This window comes from Papio anubis, chromosome 12, assembly GCF_008728515.1.
Source record: "Papio anubis isolate 15944 chromosome 12, Panubis1.0, whole genome shotgun sequence".
In the NCBI taxonomy this organism is placed as follows: domain Eukaryota; kingdom Metazoa; phylum Chordata; class Mammalia; order Primates; family Cercopithecidae; genus Papio; species Papio anubis.
The window spans coordinates 91,988,245-92,008,892 of NC_044987.1; the positions used below are offsets into that span (position 1 = coordinate 91,988,245).

General features: G+C 36.5%; 1 protein-coding gene across 2 annotated transcripts in view; it reads right to left on the minus strand.

Moving 5' to 3' along the window:
- Positions 1-20,648, minus strand: part of CCDC73 (coiled-coil domain containing 73) — a 163,967-nt gene that overhangs the window by 43,451 nt on the left and 99,868 nt on the right. For both annotated transcript variants that reach the window (XM_021925933.2, XM_031653394.1), the window contains 3 exons: positions 5,300-5,428; positions 4,434-4,493; positions 3,570-3,674 (listed from right to left, as the gene is read on the minus strand). In XM_021925933.2, coding sequence (XP_021781625.2) covers positions 3,570-3,674; positions 4,434-4,493; positions 5,300-5,428 — 294 coding nt within the window. The remainder of the gene's footprint in view (positions 1-3,569; positions 3,675-4,433; positions 4,494-5,299; positions 5,429-20,648) is intronic.

Consider the following 20,648-nt stretch of genomic DNA (forward strand, 5'->3'; position numbering starts at 1 on the left):
ACACTTGAGATATTTATGCAGCATAATCCTCAGCAACAGTTCAACATTAATATTTTGTTACGCTATATTTCAGTGGTTCTCAGATATCAGTCTGCCGACAATATCCATGACAAAATATTCACTAGTCCAAGGCAAAAAATGTCAATATAAGGTCATCAAATGTCTTTTCTTATAAAGGACTATCCTTTATTCTGAGATTATATCCTTAATATATGTTTGATGTTAAAATGTTCTCTTTCATAAAATGATAGTAATGATAGATTGTATTGTTTGTATTCTTAATATCTTTACTTATCAAAATAAAAAGCTGACAATTCTATCCTGTTTTTGACAATACTTTAAAATTTTAGTTTACAAAATCTAGCTTCTCTATGTACTATCAAGGTTCAGGTAATACTTGTGGCAGTTAAAGAGAAAGGCATTTGAGGGAAATAGAGAGAGGCATTTGATTATCTAATGATTGGTAGTCACAGTCAAAAGATCCTGGAATTATATTTATAGTCACCATTAACTCAGAGAAACACATAACTATATATAGGCTCTGTAGAATTCAGCAGTATGAAGAGGCAAGTTACGAGTTATGATCTTAGTATAACTGATCTAACAAAATTGCTAGATAAGCTCTCATAGATCTAGGAAAAATATCTTAACAGTATGTTGTAGAAATAGTGCTGGATTAGAATCACAACAGATTTAATCCTAATTTTATCACTAATTTTGAGGCTTTGAACCAGACTGCCTACATTTTCTGGGTCTCTCTTTTCATTAAACAAAATGGTTGGATTAGATGATCGTTAATATTTTGTTTGGCCTAAAAATCTATGTTTCAACTCATTTATTTGGATTAGAAGATGCTCTTGGTAACAGCTATTCATAAAGAACCTAGTTAAATTATATCATATGTTGCTTGGGAGAAGGTTCAACACATGAGAGAAATAGTTCCAGTTATCTAACTACAGAGTGGGCAGGGGAGATGGGAGGTGAGTACTTGCTAACAGCTGGACTTTCAGATAAACTTCTTTTGCTAGTCTTATATTGGAATAGGTGAACGGATTAAAAGAAGGGAGAGGTCTGATGATAGGATACCACCCCTCCCTCCCTCTTCTATAGTATTTGGGACACATAAGAGAAATAAGGAAGGCAAAACTTTCGTTACATGATAAGCCATAGAACATCAATGGTGAGGAGATATTAATAAATTTTGCATTGCTGAGGTTCAATTTGGTTCCATTCAATGATAGACTCTGCATAATTTGTTGGGCCTGGTACAAAATGAAAACCACAGGGAAAGAAGTGCTACTAAAGGTACTAAAATATAAAATTTTTTCCCTTCTTTGCAGCCCCTCTTTCTCTTTCAATTTGTCATGGTGCTTTTTATTTTCTATTTAATATCATGATCCCCTAGGCTTGGGGATACTCACCAGGCAAATGCAGACCCTCATAACATGCCTAAGGGCCTCATCACACAACTCAGCATGACTGAGAGCCAACAGCTACCAGGTTCCCTGTCCTGCCAGCGGCTAGACCCATCTACTATGTCCTGGACATGGGTGGGGAAGTGAATTCTTCCCTTCCCATGGGCCCTTCACTCCAACCCATGGCAAATGGGTGACTCTCAAGAGACTGCAACTGCCAGGAGGTATGCACTCAGTACCTGGACTGGGGATTCATCCTCCCTGCACACTCCCACCAAGTCACCTGCCTAACATTTTAAGGCACTGCCAACCTGCAACAAAGACAACTGTTGTTATGCCTTACCCCAAAATACTGTGGGGTATAGGCACCCCACCTAGGCCCTCCCCACCTGCACCTACACCCTAACCAAAGAGTGAAGGTCAACAGTAGAACACAGACCTTTCCCCGCAAATGTGACCCAATCAAACTACACCAGTGGCAGGACAGGAACCAGGAGTAGGAGGCAAAGCAGGATGTAGGTCCCCAGAGTGTGGAAGAGCCAGCAGCCAAGAACCAGTACTGAGAAGTAATGGAGACAATACCTGAGCTGAAGATCTAAGCCCCTAGCACATGCTTCATTACCATTAGACTTCATTTACAAAATGTAAATTCAAAATAAAATCTTCAAGACAGTGACCATGAAACATTAAACCTGAAGCAGGAGGCTCTTCTGAGTCTGGATCCCTATGATGCCAGTGCACTGGTCACATACCCATGAAACTGGCCCTGGCCTTGACTGATGGTAGTTTTTATGTGGGAGGTAATTGTAGTTTTCATGGGAAATGTTCAGCTTTACCCCGAACCCCTTCAGAAGGATAGAAGTATCTTCTACTGGCCACCCTAGTGGAACATACCCCCAACCCCTTTTCTGAATTGGACATCCCATCACTTGGCCCAGTGGCATACAGGGCAGTTCCTGCTCCTCCACTAATCTCCATGGTTCCTTCATGTTAAGCCAAATAACCACTAAGGTTTTTAAAGAATAATACACTTCAAGCTCCATTGGCACAGACTACTCTAAAGACTTTTCTTTTTGAAACTTGTAGACCAAAACTGGGCATCAGTTGATATGTTCTTGGCGAACTTCCAAACTTCAAGAAACATATGCCTAGCTGGCTGTGGTGGTGGGCACCTGTAATCCCAGCTACTCGGGAGCTGAGGCAGGAGAATCACTTGAACCCAGGAGGTGGAGGTTGCAGTGAACCAAGATCATGCCACTGCACTCCAGCTTGGGTGACAGAGTAAGACTCCATTTCAAAAAAAAAAAAAAGAAAGAAAGAAAGAAAAGAAAAGAAAAGAAAAGAAAAGAAAAGAAAAGAAAAGAAACATATGCCAACCGCTTCCACATGAGCTTATCACATTTTACTCTACTGGTAACACTAGAGTGGACCTTCACCTTTCAACAGCATTTCAAGCATCTAGCCAGGGAACAAATGGCAGTCTCCCCTTCTTGTATCTCAATCCCTACAACAGATTTTCTTGTACATTTCTTCATTTAGCTTCATAAGGGGAAATGCACCGGCCTCTGCTAGGGATGTAAGAGAAAAAGCCTCTCTTTTTGAACACTGCACTCCCAAATTATCAATGGCCAACAATGTCTTCTCCTTCCCAGTCATTTTCTTATATATATTGGAAAGAGGATGATGAGGTGATTATTGTGGTAACCGTGCCAATTTTATCACTTTCCTGTGAAGAGAGATCTACCCCAAACTTCTGAGAGCTGGCTGAATGCTCTCTTAAACTGCAGTTGACACTTTCGCCTTTTATTTTCAGTGTTGGATTGTGACCACAATTCTAAGGAAAAAAAAAAAATCCTATTCATTCTGTTGTAACAGAGTGGATTTTTCACTTTGTAAAATGAAGTCGGATACTTGATAAAATTTAACATTTCACTAGTGACATAAATGTTGAATAATATATGTTCACTACTTTAGACACTGAAAATAAGTTGATGAAGGAAGTCAATATCTTACCCCTAGCATTCAAAATAATTTCAATAAAACTGGACAGAAGAATAAACTAAACAGGGGAAGTTAATTAGATGAAAATATACTAAAACACAGATAGATAGATAGATAGATAGATAGATAGATAGATAGATAGATAGATAGAACCTGATTATTTTCTTTTAGCCTCTTCAATTCTGCCTCCATTTCAGTATTAGCTTGAATTTGTTGCTGAAGTAACTGCTGCATATGTTGGAAAGAAATGATGATATCCTTTGAAAATACACAAATATGATACATCAATTTAAAAGTTTTAAGATAGTAGGTGTGTTTCTAAGCTCATTCTTCACATACATTTTCTAGTTTCCTAACTCATTGTATTTATAGTTTAATTTCAATACTTTATATTAAACTAATGACACATCTAATGGTATCTAAAATAATTTCTATTACATTATTTTCAAGAGTCCCTCAAATAATTAACAAAGTTTTTTGGAATAAACTGTGGATTCTAAGACACATGTGAATAATTCAAAACTAAAATAAACATTTGTGGGCTACCAACCCCCCAACAGTAAACATATCACTACTAAAATGTCATATAAGGTATAATATTATAAAATGTCATAATGGGCTAGGGTGTCATGGCATACATTCAGAGTCAAATGGAGGAAAAGCAGAAGAGAAAAAAGAAAGAAGAGGAATATTCTTTTACACATCTTTTAAAAAATGGAATAATTATAAGCATCAAATAGACAAATGAGAATATAATGTCCTGAAAAAATATGCACTACACATAAATAAACTTCAATAATTATCTGTTAGGGTATAACTGGTCTAATCTATCAAGGAAAAAATTAAGGTATTTTTAATGAAAGTATATTGAGACTGATTTTTAAAAGTATACACATGTATATTTAATACACATTAACTGAGTGCCTACTATGTGCTATGCATGATCCACTTAATTTTTCACATTTTATCTGATTTTTAGAATATTTACTGACTTCCAAATGTCTTATGATTGCTTACCTGTTTTTTTTCTTGAATACATGTAATCTCTTCATTAATCTTCTCATTTAATTCCAGTTCCTTTAAAATTTGAATAGTTTTAAAGTTATGATAGAAAATTCAGCAAATTCTACATTCAATTCAGTACTAAGCAAACTTTGGAGTATTATGACCTATTACTACCCCCAGAGTACCCACATTTGTTTTTTTGTTTGTTTGTTTTGAGACTGTGTCTTGCTCTATCACCCAGTCTGGAGTGCAGTGGTGTGATCTTGGTTCACTGCAACCTCTTCCTCCCAGGTTCAAGTGGATTCTCATGCCTCAGCCTCCCAAGTAGCTCGGATTACAGATGCCTACTAACATGCACAGTTAATTTTTGCATTTTTAGCAGAGATGGGGTTTCACCATGTTGGCCAAGCTGGTCTTGAACTCCTGACCTCAAGTGATCCACCCACCTCGGCCTCCTAAAGTGCTGGGATTACAGGCATGAGCCACCGCACCCAGCCCAAAGTATCCACATTTGTTTGTGGTTTAAACAGTGACTTCAGTGAACTGAAGAAGATATTATATACCAACATAAGTTGGTGCAAACTTGTAAATGTTAAAAACTATAAAATTTCTCATCTCCAAAGCTGTCCTGGAAACGCCATTGTACCACAAGATTATTCAAAACCATATTCAAGTGGAAATTAAATAGTTCTAGCCAAATCTTATTGTTCTAAAGTCTATGGCAAAAATTATCTAATAAAAAGAAAACAGATTCATAATACCTTTAACTATGTATATTGACTTTGCAAAGAAGGAATATTTTTGTGTTATAATCCTGAAACTCTCATAAGTTTTATTGAAAATATTAATGTTATAAACAAATACATTTAATAAAATACCATGTTGAGTCTTTCTTGAAGTTCTTGAAATTTTTGTTCTTTAATTGTTAGATTGATGTTTTCTTCTCCCATCTTATACTGACATGTGACTTTGGACTTTATCAAGTCTGAGGCTGCTTTTTTTAGTTCCTTAATAAGAAACATATTAAACAGAAAATTCAGTACACATATTTCACTTAAAAAAGGTACTTTCCTGACAGTGTCAAAGTTCATCCTTAAGCCTATAATTACAATTTGTTATATTTCATATATCAAAATAATACTGTTGGTCCATTAAAGTGTATTTTCCCTAGTTCCCTTGCAAGATTAGCCAAGGTGGGAACATAATCTGTGGTTGTGGATCAGGCAAAGTTAATCAATCATAAAGAGATTGACTGCATGACTTTGAATCTTAAAAGGAGTGTACTAACATAATCAACTAACCAGAAGTACAGCCGTTTCCATTATTTATTCAACAAACGTCTTCTGAGATAAAAAGATAACAAGGAAATCTCAATTCCCAAATTTATTAGCCTCTAATAGGAAAAATTATGTAAGAAATTATTACAATACAATGTAATGAGTGCTACATTAGAAAAATGTATTAAAAAAAAAAAACAAAGAAACTGGGAGTATCAACAAGGTATTACATGCAAAGGTGGTATTTGAACCGAATCTTTAAAGATAAATTTGCAAAGAAGACAACAAAGGGGTAGGTATTCCAGGCAAAAGGTTCTACACGCACAAAGCCACAGAAACATGAAAGAGCATGATATTTTTCAGGGAAACAGAACTAATAAGATATGACTGGAGCTAATGTGTTATTTCAGGGGACAGAGTAGAATATTGGTAGTTGTGGCTAGAAATTTGGCAGGATTCAAATATTGAGAAGGACTTGTATATCACGCTAAAGAGTTTGAATGTTACACTAAAAAAAATGAGGAATTAACCACTGAAGGATTTTGAGTAGAAGAATGACATAACAAAATTTGCACTTTAGAAAAATAACTCTGGCAGTGTTGTGGAGGGTAGAACTGAAGGATGTAAAAGCAGTCTACATTTCTACATGTTCTACAGTCTACATGTTCATTAAGTTTAGTAGATACCAATCAAACACACTAAGATCTTGAAATACCAACTTTTGAATTAGTGTGCAATTGATTGTGCTGTTCTTCTGTGTATACTGACTATATTAAATACTCAATAATCTGATTTTCAGTCTTGGCTACACAGTATCTGAACTCCTTTATAAAGTTAGTACCTGGCATCTTTGTTTCTCTGGTAGGCAGTGGGCAGTTTTTCTACATTCTAAGAGCCCACTGCCTATCAGAGAAGCAAAGATGCCAGGTACCAGCTTTATAAGCATGAGACCAGGCTCTGCTAATCTGATGCGCCAGTCTTGGATATCGGATTAGTTATCACAAAAAAGCAAGGACTATTGCAAATCCATCTGCTGGTAGACAGGGAAGTATAGTAACTTCAAGCTCTATAGGTGACAGTGATACAGCAGCAGCAGCAGCAGCAGCAGCAGCATCCACTATGGTCAGCAATGATGGTATAAGCTGTGATACACACTATTCAAGAGTGGAAGCTGGTTTTATGCTATGGTCTTTGATACTGCATAACCTCCCTTGTTTGTAATCATTTTTCAAATGTGAAATGACCAATGCCTTTTCAATAAATTCCTTTGCTGACTAAATCAGTGTGCAATTAAGAATCCTGACTACTTCATTTTTTAAAGGTCTTAAGAACTGGATAAACAACAAACTTTTGACTCTTTTGTAGAAATAAGTTGATTTATTAGAGTGGTGAGATTACAGGAAATTTTTATTTTCTTCATTATGTGATTAGCATTTTCTATTTTTCCTAAAATTAAAACATTTTTTGTAGTTTTAAAATAGTATTTAAGCTGTAAAAACAGGTACTATCACTTAGAGAGTTATTAGAGGATAGAAAATGGAAAATGACTTAATCCTAAGGAAAATTCATAGATTAAAGAAGAAGCCAGTATATAAGGGTGAGAAATAAAGTCAACTGAGATAGGAGGAAACCCAAAAGGAAGCTGAAAGAGGAGCAGCAGAAAACAGGGCTACTAAAACCTTCAAAGTTCTACATGTTACAGCTTCAGCCACCCAGGGAGAAACTCACCCAAGTATATCCTAACTCCAAATTCAAAATCCAGGAGAAAGGACTCATTGGTCTTAGTTCAAATACCACCTTTGGATGTGCACACTGCATAAAATGACTGCTAAAGTAACCACGTGAGTCAAGAGATAGGGCTCTATTCTTAGAAAAGCAGGCAGACAAATTGATGTCTGGCACAAAGAGAACAATTAGTATATATCGAAGTAATGAATGGAAGTTTGAATGAAGGGGGTAGACCTTGAGCTAGGCCTTGAAGAATGAGTAGTATACCGGATATCCTTCATTTGTCACTCCTGATTCACTTCCCACCCTTTCTCCACACTGCACTGTGCCCTCTGTGGCTGATCTCTGTGGGTACAGCAAACTCTCTGTCTTCTGGCTCCTGATTGGGTTAAATCTGTGGGAGGTACTAGTATATCAGTAGGCTAGGAAGAGAAAGAGAATGAGGTATCTTACCAGCTCCCTCCCTGCCGACCACAAATTGGCAATAGCTGTATATCTTTATCAAAGATCACAGCTAATCCTAGTGATTTGGGAGGCTAAGGTGGGAGGATTGCTTGAGGCCAAGAGTTCAAAGCTAGACTGGGCAACGAAACAAGACCCTGTCTCTAAATAAATAAAAAAATAAGCCGGGCATGATAGTGTATGCCTCTGGTCTTAGCTACTTGGGAAGCTGAAGCTGGAGGATCACTTGAGCCTAGGAGTTCAAAGCTGCAGTGACTAATAACTGTGCCACAGCGACCCCCTACTCCCACCCCCATCTCTTTAAAAAAAACCCACCCCCCACCCTCGTCTCTTTAAAAAAAGAGAAAAAGAAAAAAAAGGCCACAGCTTCTGCCTTGAGGCTTTCTTCTACAGCTATAGCTACAGCTCTTTCCAGATTCCAGCATCTGCTTCATTCCCGTCTCCCTTCTGGTACAGGTGTGTTAATCATTCTCCCACTACTTTTATCTGTGGGGTGCTTCACCATCCCTTGTTGGTTTCCCTTACCTCTGACTACAACTACGTAAATAGCTTATTCATTAATCTTTTCTCAATTACCATTCCAACATGCCATCTGTTTCCTGGCCCAACCCTGTTTGGTACAAGTACATTGAGAGAAAGCATTTCAAGTATGGGAAGGGATGTAGAGAAAAACAAAACCAAAAGGCAGAAAGAACTAAGAATTATACTAATGGCAACAAAGAATTTTGGCTAAAATAGAATGGGAGATGCTTGTTAAGAAGCAATAGCAAACAATATTGAACATGTAGAATGGACCAGATCATGAAAGCTCTGGAAAGCCAATTAAAGAAGTTGGGACTTGATTTGGTAGGCAAAGGAGAATTATTTATCATTCCTTCTACATATACCAAGTACCTCCTGTGTGTCAGGCACATAGAAGTTAAATCAGTATCTTGGTAAACTTAGTCTGGCAAAAAGAATGAATAAAAACTAGAGAAAAGAACACTGGCTAAGAGGCTATTACATTAATCCAGGTATGAGATGATGAGTGTCTATAGTACTGAAAAATGGAAAGTAAAAAGGAAAAGGAGAATAAAGGAAAAAGATGAGTCAAAAATGAGTCAAAGATGATTCTAGAGTGACTGAGTGAAACTGGAAGAAAGGAAAAGGGGACCATGAAATGTGAAAGGAAGAAATATAAAAATGGAAAGGAAATGCAAAGTGTGCTTCACTGATGGAAGAGACAAAAAGTATATTTAAAATTACGTAAAATAAGAGACAGAAAATATCCTGAAACAGACTCTTTAAAAAGCCAAAAAATACAAATTATTAAGCCTGAACGATAGGTTGTTAACTATTCTTAAAAAAGTTCTTCATTTACATTTTTTTCAAATTACAAAAGGCTGAACATGATGCATTCCCTCAAATAAAGTTTCAGTGTATCAGTGATGATTCATTTTCACAGGCAGCAAGATGGCTTCCTTTGAAAGGAGAGTTGCATGAATTTTTTTTTCAGAGGTAGAGTGGATGGGAGAGTAAAGAATCCAGTGTACGACCTGTTAACCCTGAAGTTACAGTAAGTCACAGAAGGAGATGATCTACAGGTAGCTGAACATATAGAACCAGAGATTAAGAGAAATGTGAGATTGAAAAACTATGTATGCCATCATGCACATGAAGTGAATGGTTGATTTAAGAAGTCTGAGCTCACTGAAAGAAAGACTTTGAAAAAAACAAACAGAGACCTTAGGATAGAGTTGTGGAAGAATGGAGGAAAAAGATACTCAGGGAGTCTACTACAATAGAAATTTATTTTGTAGTAGATGACCTTGGAAAAGTTAATTATGACATAAATGTCATAAAACCAATCATTTTATGTTTTAAATATCCATAATTTTATACAAAACACAATATTTGGTAATAAAAAACACAAAGTGTCAGTAACAGGATGCTTTAGCTATAAATATCAGAAAGCCATAACTAAACCACAAAATAATCAGAAAATGTACTATCCTATAACAGGGACCACAAAGCTAGGCAGGGTGGTTGACCCAGATACTCAGTATAGTTCAATATAGACTAGTTATTTTCATGTCTCCACTTTCCATTCTTGGGCCTCTTCCTTAGACTATTAACAAGAGGCCAATTCAGGTATTATATGGCAACTGTATCATTCTGGGACTCGTTAAAGAGAAAGAAAAGATTTCCTTGAACTACCTCTTGCTTGCCAGAATTGGATCACATGCTCATTCCAGAACCAAACACTGCCATGAGGAATGGAGTAATATTAATTGGCTTGGAGACAGAATGAAGTGAAATGAATGTTGGGGAATTGTCACAATGTCAGTTACAAGAACAGTTTCAGCTAACGTTGTAAAAATTACAGATTGTTTAGAATACTACTGATTACAACCATTATGCAAAACAAAGTGAGGCAAGGTGGAAAATCTTTTTTATAAGCTGCTTGACATTAATTCATCCAGTCTCTTTGGGTCTCAGTTCCCTCTACAAAAAAAAAAAAAAAAAAGGAAAAGGTTGGATCCAGTTAGCAATTTTCAAATCATGCCCTGAGAAATTTTAGCAGTTCCATGGTATCCCTCCAGGGCTGCTAACAGAAAAGAGAAGCCAACAAGTATAGCTCCAGGGTTCATCCAACCCTTCCTTCAACCACAAAGGCTCTACCTTTATTTGCTTCAATATTGAGCTTCTACATCTTTTCAAAGTGCTTTTTCATACATTTTATAATTTTGTATTTATTACACATATATAAAACAGGAAAGGCAGATATTATTGTATTTACATTACAAATGAGAATATATGTGTGTGTGTGATGGCTCACACCTGTAATCCCAGCACTTTGGGAGGCTGAGGCAGGAGGACTGCTTGAGCCTAGGAATTCAAGACCAGCCTGGGCAACATAGTGAGACCCTATCTCTGAAAAAAAAAAAAAATTAGTCAGGCAAGGCAGCATGCCTGTGGTGGTCCCAGCTACTCAGGAGGCTGAGGTGGGAGGATTGCTTGAGCCCAGGTGTTCACCAGCACTGCAGTGAGTTGTGATATTGCACCACTGCACTCTGGCCTGGGCAACAGAGTGAGACCCCAACTCAAAGAGAGAGAGAGAGAGGTCGCGAATACAAAGGGGGTGAAAAAGAAAAGCAACACCACTATGCTCTGGGTCATGTACCTCTTTGGGATGGCTATAGTTGACAGGTTTAAGTTTTAAAGAAAAGGTCAAGTAATAAGTTAATACGAACAAGAAAAAAGAAACATCATGCAGGGAATTCCATGTACGCGGGAACAGTCTAATGGACTGGGTGAAGGTCTAGAGGTAATAGATTTGGGCATGTCATGGTAAAGATGATAGAAAAGGATCCTCTAGTTGGAGAAAGGGGAAGGCTGAATGAAAAAGCCCAAACGAAGCAGAATATCAAATACCTTCAAGGTGGCGACATGCTAGTCTGCAGTTCTGCAGAGTGAAGGAATATAAGGAGCTGGTAGTTTAGGAGTATGAATTGTCAACAATGTCCCCTTTTAATAAATACACTATTCCTAATGAAGAATACAGGAGAGAAAAAACTTATGTGAATGAATTGCTTGTGCTGCTATTATTGTCAGTGGAATGGTTAAGATCACAGGTTCGCCGAGCACGGTGGCTCACGCCTGTAATCCCAGCACTTGGGGAGGCCAAGGTGGACGGATCACGAGGTCAGGAGATTGAGATCATCCTGGCTAACATGGTGAAACCCCGTCTCTACTAAAAAAAATACAAAAAATGAGCCGGACGTGGAGGCAGACGCCTGTAGTCCCAGCTACTCGGGAGGCTGAGGCAGGAGAATGGCGTGAACCCAGGAGGCGGAGCTTGCAATGAGCGGAGATCGCGCCACTGCACTCCAGCCTGGGCGGCAGAGTGAGACTCCCTCTCAAAAAAGAAAAAAAAAAAAATCACAGATTCTAGAAACAAAATTTGTCTGTGTTCCAATCTTGGTTCTCTTCTCCTTGTTGTGTAACTTTAGGCAACTTACTTAATAGCTTCATTTTGCTTTAAGTTCCTCATCTATAAAATGGAGATAATAAATAAAAAGTCCCTGGCATGTAATAATCCATGCAACCAGTATTTGAGCATCTACCATGTGCAAGGCACTGACTGTTACCTATTATTTCTACTAAGCTGAATTCAAGGGATTCTATGATTGCTACAGCTGCATTGTGATGTAGAATTATTTTCCCTACTTGTAAAATAAAGTACTCTCAAGTATTAATAAATGGCATGAATATTTAAGTATTCCTTTTTGTATTTAAATAGTTAAGATTAATAATCTCATAGCTGGTAACAATAAAGATTTTCCTATAGACTATAAGTTCCTCAAGAAAAGGTACAATGTTTCATACTTAAATATCCCGTAGTACCTTAACAGATTCAAAGATCTAAGAGAAACTAAAAATTATAATAAATATAAGTAGAAAAGAGTAATGAACACGATATAAAGAAAAATGTAATTTACCTTTGTCTAATATAAAAGTTGATAAAATCAAAGGTTTGATTTACTCAGGATGAAAGAAAATGGCAAAAAAAAAAAAAAAAAACTTGATGAGAGCAGTTGCATCACTTAAACATTTTATTGTTAATGACACAAAGATTCACGGTCAATTTGCAAGGTTGATTAGAAAGTCGTAGGTGTACCCTTCAAAAAATCAATGAATCCAGGAGCTGGTTTTTTGAAAAGATCAACAAAATTGATAGACCACTAGCAAGACTAATAAAGAAGAAAAGAGAGAAAAATCAAATAGACACAATAAAAAATGATAAAAGGGATATCACCACCGATCCCACAGAAATACAAACTACCATCAGAGAATACTATAAACACCTCTATGCAAATAAACTAGAAAACCTAGGAGAAATGGATAAAATCCTGGACACATACACCCTCCCAAGACTAAACCAGGAAGAAGTTGAATCCCTGAATAGACCAATAACAGGTTCTGAAATTGAGGCAATAATTAATACCCTACCAACCAAAAAAAGTCCAGGACCAGGTGGATTCACAGCCAAATTCTACCAGAGGTACAAAGAGGAGCTGGTACCATTCCTTCTGAAACTATTCCAATCAATAGAAAAAGAGGGAATCCTCCCTAATTCATTTTATGAAGCCAACATCATCCTGATACCAAAGACTGGCAGAGACACAACAAAAAAAGAGAATTTTAGACCAATATCCCTGATGAACATCGATGCAAAAATCCTCAATAAAATACTGGCAAACCGAATCCAGCAGCACATCAAAAAGTTTATCCTCCATGATCAAGTTAGCTTCGTATCTGGGATGCAAGGCTGGTTCAACATATGCAAATCAATAAACATAATTCATCAGATGAACAGAACCAAAGAAAAAAACCACATGATTATTTCAATAGATACAGAAAGTGCCTTTGACAAAATTCCACAGCCCTTCATGCTAAAAACTCTCAATAAACTAGGTATTGATGGGATGTATCTCAAAATAATAAGAGTTATTTATGACAAACCCACAGCCAATATCATACTGAATGGACAAAAACTGGAAGCATTCCCTTTGAAAACTGGCACAAGACAGGGATGCCCTCTCTCATCACTCCTATTCAACATTGTGTTGGAACTTCTGGCTACGGCAATCAGGTAAGAGAAAGAAATAAAGGGTGTTCAATTAGGAAAAGAGGAAGTCAAATTGTCTCTGTTTGCAGATGACATGATTGTATATTTAGAAAACCCTGTCGTCTCAGCCCAAAATCTCCTTAAGCTGATAAGCAACTTCAGCAAAGTCTCCGGATACAAAAATCAATGTGCAAAAATCACAAGAATTCCTATACACCAGTAACAGATAGAGAGCCAAATCATATGTGAACTCCCACTCACAATTGCTTCAAAGAGAATAAAACACCTAGGAATCCAACTTACAAGGGATGGGAAGGAACTCTTCAAGGAGAACTACAAATCACTGCTCAGCAAAATAAAAGAGGACACAAGCAAATGGAAGAACATTCTATGCTCATGGATAGGAAGAATCAATATTGTGAAAATGGCTATACTGCCCAAGGTAATTTACAGATTCAATGTCATCCCCATCAAGCTACCAATGCCTTTCTTCACAGAATTGGAAAAAATTACTTTAAAGTTCATATGGAACCAAAAAAGAGCCTGCATTGCCAAGACAATCCTAAGCCAAAAGAGCAAAGCTGTAGTCATCATGCTATCTGCCTTCAAACTATATTACAAGGCTACAGTAACCAAAACAGCATGGTACCGGTACCAAAACAGAGATACAGACCAATGGAACAGAATAGAGCCCTCAGAAATAATACCACACATCTAAAGCCATCTGATCTTTGACAAACTTGACAAAAACAAGAAATGGGGAAAGGATTCCCTATTTAATAAATGGTGCTGGGAATACTGGCTAGCCATATGTAGAAAACTGAAACTGGATCCCTTCCTTACACCTTATACAAAAATCAATTCAAGATGGATTAAAGACTTAAATCTTAGACCTAAAACCATAAACACTCTACAAGAAAACCTAGGCAATACCATTCAGGACATAGGCATGGGCAAGGAATTCATGACTAAAACACCAAAAGCAGTGGCAACAAAAGCCAAAATTGACAAATGGGATCTAATCAAACTAAAGAGCTTCTGCACAGCAAAAGAAACTACCATCAGAGTGAACAGGCAACCTACTGAATGGGAGAAAAGTTTTACAATCTACCCATCTGACAAAGGGCTAATATCCAGAATCTACAAAGAACTTAAACAAATTTACAAGAAAAAATCAAACAACCCCATTAAAAAGTGGGCAAAGGATATGAACAGACATTTCTCAAAAGAAGACATCTATGCAGCCAACAGACCCATGAAAAAATGCTCATCATCATTGGCCATCAGAGAAATGCAAATCAAAACCACAATGAGATACCATCTCACACCAGTTAGAATGGCAGTCATTAAAAAGTCAGGAAACAACAGGTGCTGGAGAGAATGTGGAGAAATAGGAATGCTTTTACACTGTTGGTGGGACTGTAAACTAGTTAAACCATTAAATTAGACAGTGTGGCAATTCTTCAAGGATCTAGAACAATAAATACCATTTGACTCAGCCATCCCATTACTGGGCATATACCCAAAGTATTATAAATCATGCTGCTATAAAGACACATGCATACCTATGTTTATTGTGGCACTATTCACAATAGCAAAGACTTGGAACCAACCGAAATGATACACTGGATTAAGAAAATGTGGCACATGTACACCATGGAATACTATGTAGCCATAAAAAAGGATGAGTTCATGTCCTTTATAGGGACATGGAAGAAGTTGGAAACCATCATTCTGAGCAAACTATCACAAGGACCGAAAACCAAACACCGCATGTTCTCACTCATAGGTGGGAACTGAACAATGAGAACACATAGACACAGGGTGGGGAACATTACACACTGGGGCCTCCCAGGGGATGGGGGGAGGGGGGAGGATAGCATTAGGAGATAAACCTAATGTAAATGATGAGTTAACAGGTGCATATATACATATGTAACATATGTTATGTAACATGTGTAACATATATACATGGCACATGTATACATATGTAACAAATCTGCACGTTGTGCACATGTACCCTAGAACTTAAAGTACAATAATAAAAAGAAAAAAAGAAAAAAAAGAAAATGGTAGGTGTAAGTATAGTGAGAGTTCAATCGCTGATTGAACTAGCTACTTTACTCCATCCAAGGTAACAACCATAGCCCTTTAGATCACCATGTTGCAGATAGATGTTCCTGATTTAAGTGTGAACAGACAAGTGCAGTTTTATTACCAATAATGCCAAAATAAAGGTTAGTAGATGGTAAGTGATAAACATTATGTTAAATATGTTAACAGCATATTTTATGGCTAGAGAAAAACCTTTACTGTTGTAACCAGCAGCCCTACACTGTGAGTTTAAAATAAGTAAATTTTGAATAAGTTCAGATTCAAGTACACAGTAGAAAACAAGTATAATAAATAATTATTCAAGTCCATAGGCCAGATGGTCTTTGACTTAACTTATCGAACAAAATAACTTATTGAATTCATAATTTCCACTGTGGAAAAATTTTTAAAAACATGAGATAATAATTAAAACAACTATGGATACTGAAGGATATAAAAATAAATCTAGTTGTTTCAGTAATTAACATCTTAAAAAATTAATTAATTCAAAGGTAAAATATCTGGTACAGAACCCTAAAGATTTCATCCCAATTCATATTTATAGGATGTTTGACTGATATTTATATTGTTATGCAGTATAGAGTTAAACATCAGAATACTAAAAGGAAATCTTTTATGCTCAACTGATTTTTTAATTTTTAATTTTTATGGGTACATAGTAGGTGTATATATTTATGGGGTACATGAGATGTTCTGATACAGGTATGCTGTGTGTAATAATCACATCATAGAAAATGGGGTACCCATCCCCTGAAGGATTTATCCTTTGTGTTATAAAAAATCCAATTACACTATTTTAGTTATTTTTAAATATACAATTAAATTATCATTGACAATAATCACCCTGTTGTGCTATCAAATACTACGTCTTATTCATTCTTTCTAATTTCTTTGTACTCATTAACCACTCCCACCTTCCCCCACCCTGCCCCTCACTACATTTCCCAGCCTCTGGTAACCATCCTTCTACTCTCTATCTCCATGAGTTCAATTATTTTGATTTTTAGATGCCACAAATAAATGAGAACTGTGATGTTTATCTTTCTGTGCCTGGTTTATTTCACTTAACATAATGACCTCTAGTTCTATCCATGTTTTTGCAAATGACAGGATCTTTTTCTTCTTCATGGCTGAATAGTACTCCATTGTGTATGGGTACCACATTTTCTTTATCCATTCATCTGTTGATGGACACTTAGGTTGCTTTTGAATCTTGGCTATTGTGAACAGTGCTGCAACAAATATGGGAGTGCAGATACCTCTTCAATATACTGATTTATTTTCCTTTGGGTATATGCCCAGCAGCAGGATTGTCAATTGAGTCTACTTTTTAAAAAAGATATTAATCATATTGGCTTTAAAATAATGTATACCTTTCTTTACACAATAGAGTTTCTAACAGCTTGCTTTAAAGGTGCTTTCTTATGCACTAAGATAAGTTTCAAAGGAAAACAAGCAATAATTCCCTGAAATTTTGATTTTTCTCTATTTTTTCCTAAAGCAATATACACCTGGATGAACTAGATATCCACATGACTTAGAAAGTAAATTATTAGATAGCGGCCAGGCCGGTGGCTCATGCCTGTAATCCCAGCACTTTGGGAGGCCAAGGCAGGCGGATCATGACGTCAGGAGATCAAGACCATCCTGGTTAACACGGTGAAATATCATCTCTACTAAAAATACAAAAAATTAGCCGGGTGTGGTGGCGGGCACCTGTAGTCCCAGCCACTCAGGAGGCTGAGACAGGAGAATGGCGTGAACCCGGGAGGCAGAGCTTGCAGTGAGCCGAGATCGCACCACTGCACTCCAGCCTGGGCAACAGAGCAAGGCTCTGTCTCAAAGAAAAAAAAAAAAAAATATATATATATATATATATATAAAATAGCTTGTTTTATACTAGTGATCTGTTCCAGGTTCACTCCTAAAACGTAACGTCCTGTTGATAAAAGGTATAAGGGTAAAACTTGTATTTGGATAAAATGGCTTATAATCTTCTGCATAAAGATTGGTTTTCTAAAAGTTTTTTCCTCTTCAAGATTACAAAATGGGACAAATGTCTATGTTTTTCTACGTTTTTCAACAATTGAAAACATGGAGCTGTTATAATCAGCTAAGTCTTACAGGAGATACTCTAAAATGCATCAATTCCTCTTACAATTATTGCTATGAGACAATAGGGAGGTTGGGAGGAGAAGGGTATAGAAAATCAGTATATGACTGACAAAAGTAAAAACTAATAATTTTTATATCTTTTTCTTTTATATATTAATTACTTAATCTCAAGAGCATAATAAATTAAAATCAGAGACCTCACTAAAAGATCTTCCACTGAAAAATATGCTTTTGATTTTATAGACTTTATAAGCCTTTAAATATCTTGAACTTTTAGTACACTGTCTGTTTTCTAACCATTTTATTCAAAGCTATTAGTGCAGCAAATAAACAGCAATGCTTTGATCTCATTAAATTACAACTTATAGTTCCTGGAGTCATAAATATTGCGCTCTTTTCTCCTTCACCCCTCCCTTTCTGGTAAGGGGTAGTCTGTTTAATATCACTATCTCCTTGAGTGCTCTGACATTTACTCAGACAAATAGCAGAGGTTATGAATGCTGCTCATAGATAGTATCAGGAATTCTTCATGATTGCCATAATGGTGAACTCAGCATTCAGAATGGTAATACCTAGTTTTTATCCAACCACTAAGTTTGGTCTGTTTAACTCTGCTCCACAAAAAAAAAAAAAAAAAAAAAAAGGAATTCCATCTTATCACAATAACAACTGTTCTGGACAAAATCATAGAACAGTATAAGAGAAATGGAAATTACCTTTGGGAAAATTAATGATTAGAAGTTTTAAATAAGTGATACAACCAATGTTACAAAATTTGATTCTCTTCTGAAAAAGACAGTTTAAAAAAAAAACAAGCTTTTCCCAAAGTTAAAAATCAAAGCTACGTAAGATATATAAAATATAAAATTAGTGTACTAACAATGTCTACAATATTAAAACTTGGCTCTGAATATGTATTTTAAAATTCTCACCCTTTCAGTTACTTGAACTTTGAAGTCACAAAGGTAATTAAATTTTCTCACTTTACCCTTCTGTAACAGTCTGTCTTCCAAGAACAACTTTGCAGCATGAACACTGACACTAATGGTTTCTAGAGTGACAGAGACCACTACTACATGACATGTTAGTACATTTAAGTAGCCGTAGCCTAGGCCCCAAGACCTGAGAGAAAGAGGAAGTGTCCTCATGAGCAACACCATTCTTCTCACACCTAGAAAGACATTCCGCATCTTCTTACATAAATCTACTAAGGGTATCTCTCCATGAATCTACATGAGCCTCATCTGCATCTATAGGTCAGAGTCTTAAATTGTGCATTGGAAATATAATAGGCAGGCCGGGCATAGTGGCTCACATGTGTAATCTTTGGGCAGGCGGATCTTTGGGCAGGCGGATCACTTGAGGTCAGGTGTTCGAGACCAGCCTGGCCAACATGGTGAAACCCTGTCTCTACTGAAAATACAAAAATTAGCTAAGCATGGTGGTACATGCCTGTAGTCCCAGCTACTTGGGAGGCTGAGGCAAGAGAATGGCTTGAACCCAGGAGCCAGAGGTCGCGGTGAGTCGAGATTGTGCCATTGCATTCCAGCCTGGGCAACAGAGCAAGACTCCGTCTTAAAAAAAAAAAAAAGAAAATAAAAAAGAGAAGTGAGTGTCTGTTCATATCCTTCGCCCACTTTTTGATGGGTTTGTTTGATTTTTTTTCTTGTAAATTTGTTTAAGTTCTTTGTAGATTCTGGATATTAGCCCTTTGTCAGATGGGTAGACTGTAAAAATTTTCTCCCATTCAGTAGGTTGTCTGTTCACTCTGATGGTAGTTTCTTTTGCTGTGCAGAAGCTCTTTAGTTTAATTAGATCCCATTTGTCAATTTTGGCTTTTGTTGCCATTGCTTGGTGTTTTAGTCATGAATTCCTTGCCCATGCCTATGTCCTGAATTAGAAATATCATTTGACCCAGTCATCCCATTACTGGGTATGTACCCAAAGGATTATAAATCATGCTGCTATAAAGACACATGCACATGTATGTTTATTGTAGCACTATTCACAATAGCAAAGACTTGGAACCAACTGAAATGTCCATCAATGATAGACTGGATTAAGAAAATGTGGCACATATACACCATGGAATGCTATGCAGCCATAAAAAAGGATGAGTTCATGTCCTTTATAGGGACATGGATGAAGCTGGAAACCATCATTCTTAGCAAACTATTGCAAGGACAGAAAACCAAACACTGCATGTTCTCACTGATAGGTAGGAATTGAACAATGAGAACACTTGGATACAGGGTGGGGAATATCACACACTGGGGATTGTGGTGGGGTTGGGGGAGGGGGGAGGGATCGCATTAGGAGATATACCTGGTGTAAATAACAAGTTAATGGGTGCAGCACACCAACACGGCACATGCATACATATGTAACAAACCTGCACGTTGTGCACATGTACTCTAGAACTTAAAGTATATAACAAAAAAAGAAATATAATAGTCTATTATGTTACAATGAAACATGTTTTCATTTAATGCAAAAAAATTAGTACAAAATTTATGAGGCATATTTTCATAAGACTGCATAAACTAATCGTATAAAGGCTTATTAATATGAATTTTATTTTATTAATATGAATGTTATTTCATATTCATATGAAATCAATTGATATGAATTAATTAATGTTCATATTAATTCCAAATTAATTATGAAGGTTATTTAATTACTAAAGTCATTGTTAAAAACATTAAAACATAAATGAACCAAAGAGACATCAACAAAAATGTGTTTATTCACAACTACTGATTTAATAGTTATTTATATTTGTATTTGAAATCTATATCGATAGAAATGTATGGTCTTTTTAATAATTCTTACTTGGGATTCCAAACAGATTTTTTAAATTACAGCTTTTTCTCTTTATATTAAAAAGAGCCACCTCTAATTTTCGAGGATGTATCTAAA